This window comes from Crocodylus siamensis, chromosome 6 (assembly GCF_052110815.1).
Source record: "Crocodylus siamensis isolate JL-2025a chromosome 6, ASM5211081v1, whole genome shotgun sequence".
In the NCBI taxonomy this organism is placed as follows: Eukaryota; Metazoa; Chordata; order Crocodylia; family Crocodylidae; genus Crocodylus; species Crocodylus siamensis.
Window position 1 is genome coordinate 7,998,787 of NC_143400.1, and position 11,504 is coordinate 8,010,290.

Here is an 11,504-nt window from a genome sequence, read left to right on the forward strand (position 1 = left end):
AGCCCTGTTCCCACCAGGTCACTTTTTATTTCCTGGCTACTGACATGACTGCTCCAGAGACTGCCCTAGCCCAGCCCCCCAGCAGCAGGGTCCTTGAGTGTCCACTGGCCAGTCTGATGCTGCCGAGGGGAGAAAGCCCGGCCTGGGTGATCATTTGGTTCTTACTCCCAGACGGTTGGCAACTCCAAGGTCCAAATCCACTCCCAAGGCAGCTCCCAGGCAGGGGACCCCCAGGCCACCTGAGCAGGCAGGAACCACAGGCCAGTCCGAGGAGGGTGTCCGAGGGGCACTGGCACCACTGTGCCCCTGTGGCTGGAGATGGGGGGCAGCCCCCAGCGAGTCCTGGCCATGAGCTGGGGTCTCCCGGTCCTGCCCCAAGCCCCTCTGCTGTCCTGGGTGGCAGCTGCTTTGCTGGTGTCCATGGGCAGGTGGAGGGTGAGGTTGGGTGGCACTGGGCCTGGCCCCCCTCACTTGCCCCCGGCCATGATCTTGAGGTACTGCAGGGCGTTGCGGGCGGCATCGGCACGGGCAGCGTCGCGGGAAGGGGCTGTGCCGTGGCACACAGTGGTCGGCTGCGTGGACAGCTCCACCAGGCACTGGTACAGGCCGCTCAGGCTCTGCTCAGCTGTGGGGAGAGGCGGCGGGGGGAGGGGGAGGTCAGGGGCACTGAGAAGGGCAGAGATCTAGAGCGGCTGGGAGCACACTGAGCTGGGGAGGGCCCTGCTCTACAGGGGATAGGGCTTAGGAGAAGGGACCCAGGAGCTAGTGCTAGGGGCAGGGATGGAGACACAGCCCAGAGAGGGTTGGTGGGAAGAGAGAAAGGGTCCTGAGGATGGGGCTGGGAGGGTGGGGGGGAAACCTCACCAATGTCCAGGTAGCTGATGGCAAAACTCTGTTCCTCAGACAGCTCCTGCAGCAGCCCGCAGTAGCCGGGGCTGAGAGCTCCCAGCGGCTGCCTGCGCAGATGCAGGATCTTCTCGCCCACTGAGTTGCGCAGCGAGTCCCAGGTGCAGCCGGGCAGGCGGCCCCGTAGCCCGTCCAGCTTGGGCCCTGGCGCCTGGCACAGATAGAAAGAGGGGGGCATGAGCTGCGTGCCCATCCCTGCCCACTACCCCACGCACCCCACACCCTGCACTCACAATGGAGAACTGGTCGTCCTCGGCTTCGGCCTCACTGCCCTCGCGCTGCTCCATGGGCACATTGTGGATCCGCACCAGCATCTTGGCAGCCGCGTTCCTCTTGGCCAGCTTCTTGGAGGTGCCACTCCCTGCAGGGTTGGGGAAGGTGGGGTATAACATCACTGCTGTGCACCAGGCAATGCAGGGTTAACTCTGGTACAACGCATGCGGAAGGCCGGAGTGAGGGGCATCAGCAGAGCTGGGGGGGCAAGGAGCTGTGAGGAGGGAGAAGCAAGGGGCTGTAGGTGGAGAATGAGGGGCACTGGCAGAGGCAGGAGGCTGCAGCTTGGGAGTGAAGAGTAAGGGGCATTGGCAGGGTTGGCAGGGAGGTGTCAGGGGCTGCAGATCGGGAGGGAGGGGCGCTGGCAGGGCCGGTGGGGGCAGAGGGCTGTGGGTCAGAAGTGAGGGGCAGCGACAGGGCATGAGATCAGTACCCACGGGCCCCTAGTGAAAGGTCAAAGGATGTGGTCATCATGGGTGACCTGAACTTTCCAGACATCTGCTGGGAAGAACAGTCAGCCAGGTCCAACCGCTCACGTAGGCTCCTAGCCAGAATACAGGACCTCCATCTAACCCAGGAACTGCACAGCCCCACCAGGGGAGATGCCTTCTTGGACCTGGTGCTGGCCACGGGCAATGACCTGGTGCGGGGGCTGCGGGTGCTCGACCACCTGGGCAACAGCTATCATTGCCTGCTGGAATTCACCATCCAGCGCAAGATGGCAAAGGCCTGCAGCAAGGCAGCAGCCCTAGATTTCAGGAGGGCAGACTTCAATGAGCTAAGGCTAATAGTCAGGGAAGCACTGAGGTCCCGGAGGGGAGGGGAACCAGGTGTCCAAGAGTGGTCGCTCCTTAAGGAGACGATCTTCCAAGCCCAAAGGGAGGCAATCCCAACATGGATCAAAGGGGGCAGGAGGGCGCAAAAGCGCCCCATGGCTCACCAAAAGCATCCGGGAGTGTCTCCTAGCTAAAAGGAAGGCGTACATCCAGTGGAAGGGAGGGGCCATCACTAGGGAGGACTATACTGCAGTTGCTCGGGGATGCAGGGGGGCAGTCGGGGAGGCCAAGGCGGAGATGGGACTGAGACTAGCTTCCTGGATCAAGGACAAGAAGTCCTTTTTTAGATACAAAGGGGGCAAAAAGAAGCTACTGCGTAATGTGGGGCCCCTGCAAGATGCGCTAGGAAATTTGGTAGTCACACCAGACGACAAAGCTAACATATTTAACAATTTCTTTGCCTCCATTTTCCTGAGCAGGGACCAGAACAGTCACCTCCCTCTCTGGGCCCCCCTCAGACCCCAGGGGAGGCGCACCTAGGCCAAGGGTAAGTGAGGAACTAGTTAGGGATCTAGTTCAGACGATCTCCATCCTCGAGTACTGAGGGAATTAGCCGAGGACATTGCGGGACCCCGGCACGACTTTACAAGCATTCATGGTGCTCTGGTGTGGTGCCAGAGGACTGGAAGAGGGCCAGTGTGGTTCCCATCTTCAAAAAGGGAAGGAACAAAGACCCGCAAGCTTTTTGAGAGAATTATTCTGGCACATGACTACGAGAGGCCAGCAGGGGAGATTATGCTTAGGGGCAACCAACACGGGTTCATTAGAGGCAGGTCCTGTCAGACCAACCTTGTGGCCTTCTACAACCAGGTCACCAAATCCTTAGATGCAGGGGTAGCAGTGGACGTAGTTTTCCTGGACTTCCGGAAGGCCTTCGACACTGTCTCTCACCCAGTTCTCATTAAGAAACTGGGGGACTGTGGTGTCGACACCCACACAGTCAATTGGGTTGCCAACTGGCTGGAGGGCCACACCCAGAGGGTGGTGGTGGATGGGTGATTTTCGACCTGGAAGGATGTGGGCAGTGGGGTCCCGCAGGGCTCGGTCCTCGGGCCCGCACTGTTCAACATCTTCATCAGTGACTTGGACGAGGGGGTAAAAAGCACCCTGTCCAAATTTGCTGATGACACTAAGATGTGGGGGGATGTGGGCACTCTAGAAGGGAGGAATAGGCTGCAATTGGACCTAGACAGGTTACAAGGGTGGGCGGATACGAATAGGATGGGATTCAACACCTGCAAGTGCAAGGTGATGCACCCGGGGAGGAACAACCGGCACCATACCTACAGACTGGGGAATTCCCTTCTCGCCAGTACAGAGGCAGAAAAGGATCTTGGAATCATCGATACCAAAGATGAACATGGGCCGGCAGTGTGGGGATAGAGTCAGGAAGGCTAATCGCACCTTGTCATGCATCCACAGATGCATCTCAAGCAGGTCCAAGGAGGTGATCCTCCTCCTCTATGCGGCACTGGTCAGGCCACAGCTGGAGTACTGCGTCCAGTTCTGGGCGCCGCACTTCAGGAGGGATGTGGACAACGTGGAGAGGGTCCAGAGGAGGCCACTCGCATGATCCGGGGGCAGCAGGGCAGGCCCTACACGGAGAGGCTACGGGACCTGAACCTGTTCAGCCTCCACAAGAGAAGGCTGAGGGGGGATCTTGTGGCCTGTTACAAACTAGTCAGAGGGGACCAGCAGGCATTGGGGGAGTCCCTGTTCCCCCGAGCACCGCCAGGAGTGACCAGGAATAACGGTCACAAGCCGGCAGAGGGTAGGTTTAGGTTAGATATCAGGGCGCTACTTCATGGTCAAGGTGGCTAGGATCTGGAACCTACTTCCAAGCGAAGTGGTGCTGGCTCCTGCCCTGGGGGTCTTTAAGAGGAGGCTGGATGAACACCTTGCTGGGGTCGTTTAACCCGAGTACTCTTTCCTGACATGCCAGGGGATCAGACTCGATGATCTGCTCAGGTCCCTTCCGACCCTAGAAACTATGAAACTATGTCACCGGCCTGAGGCCGAGTCGGCCCCCGCACCCCCCTGCCTGGGGTTACCGATCTCCATGAAACGCTCGACGCGGCAGGTCATGGTGAACTCCTTGCGGTGCGCCGGCCCCGACTCCTGCGTCACTGTGTACTCAGGCAGGCGCCAGCCCTTCTGCACCACCAGCTCCTGGGGGCAGGGATGTGGGTGGGGTGAGTGGGCTCTGGCCCCTCCCTTGGACTCCCCCAGCCCCACTGGCCTCCAAGCAGAGCAGGAAAGGGAAACTGAGGCACAAAGACCTCCTTGTCCTCCGGCTCCACCTGAGAGACCATATTCTCTCCAGGAAGGAGACAGGGGAAGGTGTCCCCATTGTCTAGGCCAGGCTGGGACAAGAAGCCCAAGGGGATGAGGAACCCGGGCAGCCTCCCCCCCAGCCTACCTGCAAGGCACCCACAGGGTTACACTCGGACTGCTGGGGCGACACGGGTGCCTTCATCTCCAGCGGGGAGCTTCTGAGCGAGACAAGGGCAGGCGCTGAAGGGGCCCAGCCTGCCCGGGCAGGCCCTTCACCCCTGTCCCGGCAAGGGGCTGCTGCAGGGGTGGGGGACGAGCCCCTATGACAGACCACCAAGGAAGCCCAAGTAGTAGTGGGGGGGAAACCCGGCCCCCTGGAGCTGGGGGTGGGGGGGGGGGGCAGATTTAGTTTCTGCAGTGCCCTTACTCCACCCCTGAGGGTGCAGAGGGGCTCAGCACAAACCCCATGGCAGCACCAGGGGGCGCTGTGCTGCCCAGCCGGCTGAGGGCTGTGCTGAACAAGGGGAGCCTTTACCTGGGCGAGGCGGCGGGCAGAGTGGGTGCAGGGGGGGCCACGGCAGGGTCCAGCGGGGGGAGGGGCTCTAGGGAGAAAGCAGAGCTTCAAAAATAAAAGGTACAAGCATTAAAGCAGGCGGCGACCCCTGCCCCCCTGCCCCCACTTGCCCTCACCTGACAGGATGGCACCAGGACCTCACCCCCGACCCACCCTGGTGCCAGGGACACGGGCTGAGGCAAAGCCCGCTGGCACCCAGGACTCTGCCCACCTCTTCCACCCCCACGTCCCAGCACCACAGCTGGGGAAACCGAGGCACGGGGCAGGGAAAGGACCCATCCGATTTGCCCCCTGGGGCAGAGACCAGCTCGAAACCCAGATGTCCTAGGAACGGTCACCATGGGGCTGTGCTTCTTCCCCCTCCCCGAGACCTCCTGATCTTCCTGCCCACCCCCGGCTGGGTGGAAGGTGCTGGGGGGGGTCAGAGCAGCCCCCGCCCCCCCACAGACCCCTCACCTGGGCTCCTCCGGCACCGCCGGCTCCAGCATGTTCCCCCCTTTCAAGAGCTTGAGGGCCACCTCCGCTGCCTTGTGCTTGGCTGCCTTCTTGCTGGGGCCCTGACCTGCGGAGGGTGGGGACAGAGCTGGGGCGGGGGCCGGCACCAGGACACCCGGGTCCCAGCGCAGCCCTGTGGGGGTCACAGGAGCCCAGCCCCCAGCCCCCAGCGGGGTCTCTGTCCCGGCCAGAACCCCGCGGGCGTAGGCGGGGGGCACTGACCGGTGCAGCCGATGTCACCCACGGTGACGCGGAAGGTGAAGTTGGGCTGGTGCGCCTGCCCCTCGGCCTTCAGCAGGTCGTAGACGGGCGTCTTGCCTATGCGCGTCCCATACTCCTGCAGCAGGCTGATGGGCGTCTTCCCCGGGTTGGAGGCCAGCATCTGCTCTAGGCTGGGGGGCATAGAGGGGTCAGCTGGGGGCAAGATCCTCCCCCACCCGAGCAGCCCCGGGGGAGGCCCGGGGGGGAAGGGGGCTGCCCCAATGTGCCCCCCCAGCACAAGTTAAGCCCCGCCCCATGCTCTGGCCCCGCCCCTTGGAAAGCCTTGCCCTCATCATGGATGCAGCCCCGTCCCCCGTGCTCTGGCCCCGCCCGGGGGCCTCGTCGACCTCAACCTGGGAGCAGCCCCGGCCCCGCCCCCTGAGGACGCTCCGCCCACGTGAGGCCCCGCCCCCGAGGAAACCCCGGCCGGGAGGCCCCATCCCCCTGGGGAGGCCCCGCCCCCGAGGGGAGGCCCCGCCCCCGTACCTGGGGCAGGCGCCGCTGGCGGTGGCGCGGGGCTCCTCCTCCTCCTCGCCCTCGCTCATTCCCCCCGCCGGCCCCGCCCGCGCCGCCGTGCCTGCCCCGCACCCCGCCGGCCCCGCCGCCGCCCCCGCCAGCGCGCGCCGCCGCCGCAATGGCTGCGGGGGCCGGGGCGGGCGCGGGCGCGGGGCAGGCCGGGACAGCGAGGCGTCTTCGCGCCCGGCGGACTCGTCTGCCCGGCATGCCCCGCGCCCAAGCCCGCCGCCACGCGGCATGCTGGGGTGGGGTGGGCCGCGCGACCATTGGCGGAGAAGGGCGGGGGGGAGGGGCTCTCTACCCGGGATGCTTTACGCGGCCGTGGGGCATGCCGGGAGCGGGAGTTCCTCTCAGCCTGAGGGAACGTTGGGCTGTGCTCCCAGCATGCCCCGCGCGGCTTGGCTGAGGGGCACGTGCGACTGCGCTACCCAGAGAGCTCCGCACGCGCCGCCCCGGTGGATCCTGGGAACGGCAGGCTCCGGGTCCGCGAGACTGCCCTACCCACAACCTCCCGCGCGCCGCGGGGCCTGCTGGGAGGACTGCGTTGCCCACAATGCCCCGCGCGGCTGTAGGATGTCGGGATTGCGTCTTTCTTGAGCGAGCCGAATGGGATCGGGACTACGCCTCCCACAGGGCTTTGCGTGCAAGGGGCGGGTCAATGAAGGCGGAGCCTTGCCATTGGCTGCGCGCGACTGCTCCTCCCCTCCCCCCCGCTTCTTCCCCCTTAGTGTCCGGCTTCCTCCGCTGATTGGGTACGTCCCCCCTCGGGCCTCGCCCCCTGCGCCTCCCGCCCTTCTCATTGGCTGGCAGCGGTGGGGCCCGCCCCCTCGCCGCGCATGGATTGGCCGGCCGCGCGGCGGCGCCTGGGCCGCGTCTTGCGCCTGCGATGGAGGGAGCACTCCTGAAATGGACCAACTACCTGTCCGGTACCGCCGCCGTCCCGGCAGCCCCCGCGCCCGTCCCCGACCTTTGACCTCTGCCCCGCCCTCTGCAACATCCCTCAGACGGCCCTGACCCTTGACTCTTGACCTCGATCCCTGGAACTGAGCTAGGTCATAATACTCTGCTGCCTTTGACCCCGATCAGAACATAACACCCCCAACCAGTTCTGACTTCTGACCTTTTGAGTCCTACTGTCTCCTCCCGCAATTAACCACGAGGCAGTACTCCTCCCCTCCTGTCCCCTGACCTTTGACTCCTGCCCCACTACCCCAGTGCACCAGGACACCTGACCCCTGACCTTTGAGTCCTGCCCCCACCCAGAAACCAGGCCGGACTCTGGTGCTCCTTCCCCCGCAGGTTGTGACCTCGGGCCCAGGGGCTGGGACCTAGGTATCCTGGCTCTCTCTGCTCCTGGCCCGGCTCCCCTGTGGGTCCAGAGCTGATGCCCCCCAGGTAGTGTGGAGGCGCTTGGACTCCCTGCACCGGAACGTGACCCTCCTCTGCCCCCTTCCTCCCCCAGGCTGGCAGCCGCGGTACTTCGTGCTGGACAATGGCATCCTGTCCTACTATGACTCCCAGGACGACGTGGGCAAAGGCAGCAAGGGCAGCATCAAGATGGCCGTCTGTGAGATCAAAGGTAGGTGCAGGCCTGGGGACCCCTCCACTATCAGCCATTCCCACTGCTGCAGGAGGGGACCGTCATTGCATGGGGTCTCCTCGGGCTGCCACGTTCCGCCCCCCAGACTCAGCTGCACCCGGAGCAGGCCGCTGCCCCAGAGTCCAGAAGCACTGAGTTGGGTCCGGAGGCTGTCCCCAGGCATCCTGTCCCGTCCCCTGCTTGAGCTGTCCGTCAGTGCTGGGACGGGAGCCATGACCCCCCGGTGACGCCTTGTGCCCCACAGTGCACCCCACGGATGCCACGCGCATGGAGCTGACCATCCCCGGCGAGCAGTACTTCTACCTGAAGGCGGCGGGTGCTGCTGAGCGGCAGAAGTGGCTGGTGGCCCTGGGCAGCTCCAAGGCCTGCCTGGGAGACAACAGGGGCCAGAAGGAGAAAGGTGGGGCTGGGCTGGAATAGCACAGGGGGAAACTGAGGCAGAGTGGGGACATGCACTTGGTGCCTCCCCCTTGGATCTCTTGTTGGGGGGGTGGGGGGTGCTGCAGTATGGGGCAAAGGGGATTGGGGGGGTGCCTGACTGTAATACTGCAGCACAGCAGCAGGGGGTATTGTGCTACAGCAAGCTCCGTCCTCACTTATAGCTAATGAACCCCATCGGCTTTCCTCAATGTGTGGCTGAACTGCCCCCCTCCCCGCCCCTCCCCTCCCCTCCCCAGGACCGTTTCTACCCACTTGCCTTCCCGTTCTGTAATGCACCCCTTGCTACAGTTTGGAGCATTCCACCCCAGAAGTGGGTTCATCTCCACCCCTACAGCACGCCCCCTGGGAGGAGCGGGGAGGGGGGCCAGGCTCACTGTGTCCATCGCCTTCCAGACCCACCCCTGAGCACCGAGTCGCTGGGCCGGAAGCTGTCGGAGCTGCGGCTGTACTGTGACGCACTGACCCAGCAGGTGCTAGACATGCAGGAGTCCACGCGGCCCCAAGACGACGGCACGCCACTGGATGTCGAGGTACCCGGGGGCAGAGGGGTGGGGGCAGCATGCCTGCCACCGCTTGCTCTGTCGGGGTGCTGGCAGAAGCTAGGCCCAGCCACCTATAGCAGTGTTTGGCAGAGGAGCGGAGTATAGTGGCTAAAGCAGGAGTTTCGTGGGGGGAGGGTAGCATCTATTCCTGCTTTGCTCTTGAAAGTGGTTACCTGAGGCAAGCAGGCTCCCCTGCCCTGTGCCTCAGTTTCCCCATGAACAGGGGGCTGGGTTGGGGGTCCGGGTTCCTCTCCACGATGAGCTCTGTTCTCCAGAGGATGAACGAAGCCTCCTCCCTGCTCCGCGCCACCTGTAGCCAGTTCCTGTCCACGCTGGAGGAGTGTATGAAGTTTGCCAATGCTCGCCTGGCCCCCGAGCTGTACCCACCCTCACCCGCCCCCCTGCCTTCTGACTTCGTGGGCACCAAGCTTCCGCACTCCCACAGGGTAAGAGCAGCCCCCCCACCTCCGGGGATAGTTGGGTGTGCTGGGCTTCTGGGAGCAGGGTTTAGTTGGGGTACAACCCTTGGGGGCACTGGGCCAAGCAGTGGCCCACCTGGTTACCCAGCATGCTTTGCTTCCTGGGCAGCTGGTGGAGTTATGGGGGTCTCTCCACCTGCCCTGCAGGACAGAAGTCTCCCAGCAGCTGTTGGGGAGGGTCTTGGGGGGACCTGGATTCGAACTGGGAGGTGGGCAGCTTCCACCTCCCATTGGCTCTGGTCCAGGGTACTGATGGGCTCCTGCTGTCTCTCCACAGGTGCGGCGGTCCCTCAGCCACACAGGCGTCGCATCGCCCGACAGGTGAGAAGTGGGCTGGTAGAGGGGGGTCCCAGAGTGGGCAGCTGTGGGCATGGGGGGGGCGGGGGTTAGCAGGGCTGCGAGGCATCCAGTGGCAGCCCCCAGGAACCACCTGGTCTGGGCATGCCCAGAGAAGGGAGAAGAGCCCTGGAGTGGAGGTCCTGGCCCCTCGCACAAGCAGGGTGGGGCGTGGGGCACCCCAGACCTTTGTGTCCCATGCCTAGCTGACGTGCCCCCTCCTGCAGGGCACTGGAGCCAGCTCGGGCCCGGGCTGCGCCAGCCCGGGGCACCATGACAGTGCTGCGCAGCCTGGAGGAGATGGTGCCACTCCATGCTCAGCCTGGGAACCCCCCGGGCCCCAGCACCAAGGAGTGGGGAGGTAGGCCCCAGGCGTGGTCCCTGGATCAGCTGGTTTCTGACCCAGTCTTGGGAACTGGGGGGCCCTGCAACTCCTTCCCTGAGCATAGCTGCCCCCGGAACACGCTCATCTGTCTCCAACCCCATGGCCAGGAGGGGAGCAGGGAGCCGGGACTCCTGGGGTCCGTGCCTGGCTGGGATGCCAACCGGCTATGAGGCTGTGGGCAAGGTCTCTCCATGCTTCGGTTTCCCCTAGGATGGTGACCTGCTGGAGGCATGGGGGGAGGGGCTGTGCCAGCCCTCCAGCGCATGGGTCTCCCTAACCCCTCACCTTCCCTTCCCAGAAGCTCCACTGCCAGCGCAGGAGACATCAGCAGATGGTGAAGCCAAGCAGCCGTGAGCCCCTGCTGAGGACCACAGGGGTGCTTTTGGCCGCTGCCCCCCTGCCCGTATGGCAAACTGATGACCTGCCCCTCCCCCCAGTGCCTGGGGCAGTGCCAGGGGCTGCCCAGAGTGAGGAAAGGACTCTGTGTGCGTGCCAGAGCGGTCAGGACAGTGGGCACCACCAGCTCAGCGCCTGAGCCTGGCAGGCCCTGCAACCTGGGTCTTGGGGGCACAGCTGGGCCTGGCGCCCAAACGCTGCTTTCTACCTGACCTGGACCCGCACCACAGTGCGGAGGCCTGAGCTGGCTGCAGTCGCCCCCTGGCACCAGCACAGGGCCCCCCAAGGCGCCCAACATGCCTCGGGTGGCAGGGGGAGGAGCGCAGGCAGCTCATGGAAACAACTCCCCTCGCCTGCCAGAGTGGGGCCGGACCCCTGTGAGAGCTCACCTTGGAGCAGCTGGGGGCACCCTCTGCGTTCCTTGCCCTTGCCCCCAGCTCTGCCACCGTGGAGGCCTGGGGAGCTAGCCTGGTGCCCCCTGCCCCCCTGAAGCACCATAGGGTGGGGCCCAGTTGGTGCAGCCTACTTCCAACCAGCACCCCCCACCCAGGGTATAGGGACCACTGTGGGCAGGGAAGTGCCAATCTGCATGGAGGATGGTACCTGCAGGGCAGGGACAGCTCCCAGCCGCGCGGCACCTGCAGCTACAGCAGAGGACCCACCTGTGCATCCTGGTGCCAGGGGCAGGGGTTGCTACCCATGCTCCAGCTCCCTGGTGTCTCCCCAGGGGTTGTCTGGGCACACACAGGGCTGGGCCAGGCCCCCTTTTGCCCAGGGCAAGCGCCCGGGTCTCTGCCCCCAACAGGGCTGCAATAAACCTGGTCTTTGTGAAACAAACAGCTCGTCTCCTTGGTTCCCAGCCGGCACTGGGGCTGTTGTAAGCCCCCGGGGGCAGTCGCTTAGCACGCAGAGGCAGCAACTGACAGTCACTGCAGCTCTGGCGCTTGGCTGTTCCCCCGGGGGCCAAGCCCGCAGCTGGGTCCTCCCGGAGAACCGCGGGGCCAGGAGCAGCTGGGACGCGGGCCTCGGCGCTGTGACCACGAAAGGTTCCTGCTGTTCCCACCCAGCGCTGGCTGTCCTGATTTGTCCCCGGCTGCTCATTTCTACCCAGGATGTGACCGAGGGGCTTTGTGTTGGGCAGAGGGTCCAGGGTGTGGCTTTAGCCCTTCGAATTGGAGAAAGGGGTCAAG

At 64.6% G+C, this 11,504-nt stretch overlaps 2 protein-coding genes across 7 annotated transcripts; one reads left to right on the plus strand and one right to left on the minus strand.

Moving 5' to 3' along the window:
• Positions 1-7: 7 nt before the first annotated feature.
• Positions 8-6,311, minus strand: TARBP2 (TARBP2 subunit of RISC loading complex). Of its 4 annotated transcripts, none has more exons than XM_090052997.1 (9): positions 6,106-6,311; positions 5,581-5,750; positions 5,320-5,425; positions 4,825-4,908; positions 4,435-4,669; positions 4,067-4,184; positions 1,140-1,267; positions 865-1,057; positions 8-625 (listed from the first exon to the last, which is right to left on the minus strand). In XM_090052997.1, exons 1-9 carry the CDS (start codon positions 6,162-6,164, stop codon positions 468-470), a joined length of 1,251 nt encoding a protein of 416 aa, XP_089909123.1. In that variant the 5' UTR covers positions 6,165-6,311; the 3' UTR covers positions 8-467. The 4 variants fall into 4 exon arrangements, with proteins under 4 accessions (XP_089909123.1, XP_089909124.1, XP_089909126.1 ...); XM_090052998.1 differs by having other exon boundaries at positions 4,435-4,609; positions 6,106-6,309; XM_090053000.1 differs by having other exon boundaries at positions 4,435-4,504; positions 6,106-6,305.
• On the plus strand, positions 5,902-11,151 carry LOC149860852 (pleckstrin homology domain-containing family A member 3-like). Of its 3 annotated transcripts, XM_090053001.1 has the most exons (9): positions 5,902-6,016; positions 6,864-7,061; positions 7,598-7,714; positions 7,980-8,135; positions 8,570-8,706; positions 8,994-9,164; positions 9,475-9,518; positions 9,761-9,894; positions 10,217-11,151. In XM_090053001.1, exons 2-9 carry the CDS (start codon positions 7,022-7,024, stop codon positions 10,270-10,272), a joined length of 855 nt encoding a protein of 284 aa, XP_089909127.1. In that variant the 5' UTR covers positions 5,902-6,016; positions 6,864-7,021; the 3' UTR covers positions 10,273-11,151. The 3 variants fall into 3 exon arrangements, with proteins under 3 accessions (XP_089909127.1, XP_089909129.1, XP_089909128.1); XM_090053002.1 differs by lacking the exon at positions 5,902-6,016 and having other exon boundaries at positions 7,048-7,187; XM_090053003.1 differs by lacking the exons at positions 5,902-6,016; positions 9,761-9,894 and having other exon boundaries at positions 6,434-7,061.
• The last annotated feature ends 353 nt before the right edge of the window (positions 11,152-11,504 follow it).

Coding starts and splice junctions, on each gene's coding strand:
- TARBP2 (XM_090052997.1), bottom strand. CDS start 6,164: ATGAGCGAGGGCGAGGAGGAGGAGGAGCCCCGCGCCACCGCCAGCGGC. Junction 5,426..5,580: donor GGGTGACATCGGCTGCACCG/GTCAGTGCCCCC, acceptor CACCCTCCGCAG/GTCAGGGCCCCAGCAAGAAG. Junction 1,268..4,066: donor CGAGCGTTTCATGGAGATCG/GTAACCCCAGGC, acceptor CCAACCCTGCAG/GGAGTGGCACCTCCAAGAAG.
- LOC149860852 (XM_090053001.1), top strand. CDS start 7,022: ATGGAGGGAGCACTCCTGAAATGGACCAACTACCTGTCCG. Junction 7,715..7,979: donor GGCCGTCTGTGAGATCAAAG/GTAGGTGCAGGC, acceptor TGTGCCCCACAG/TGCACCCCACGGATGCCACG. Junction 9,165..9,474: donor AGCTTCCGCACTCCCACAGG/GTAAGAGCAGCC, acceptor GTCTCTCCACAG/GTGCGGCGGTCCCTCAGCCA.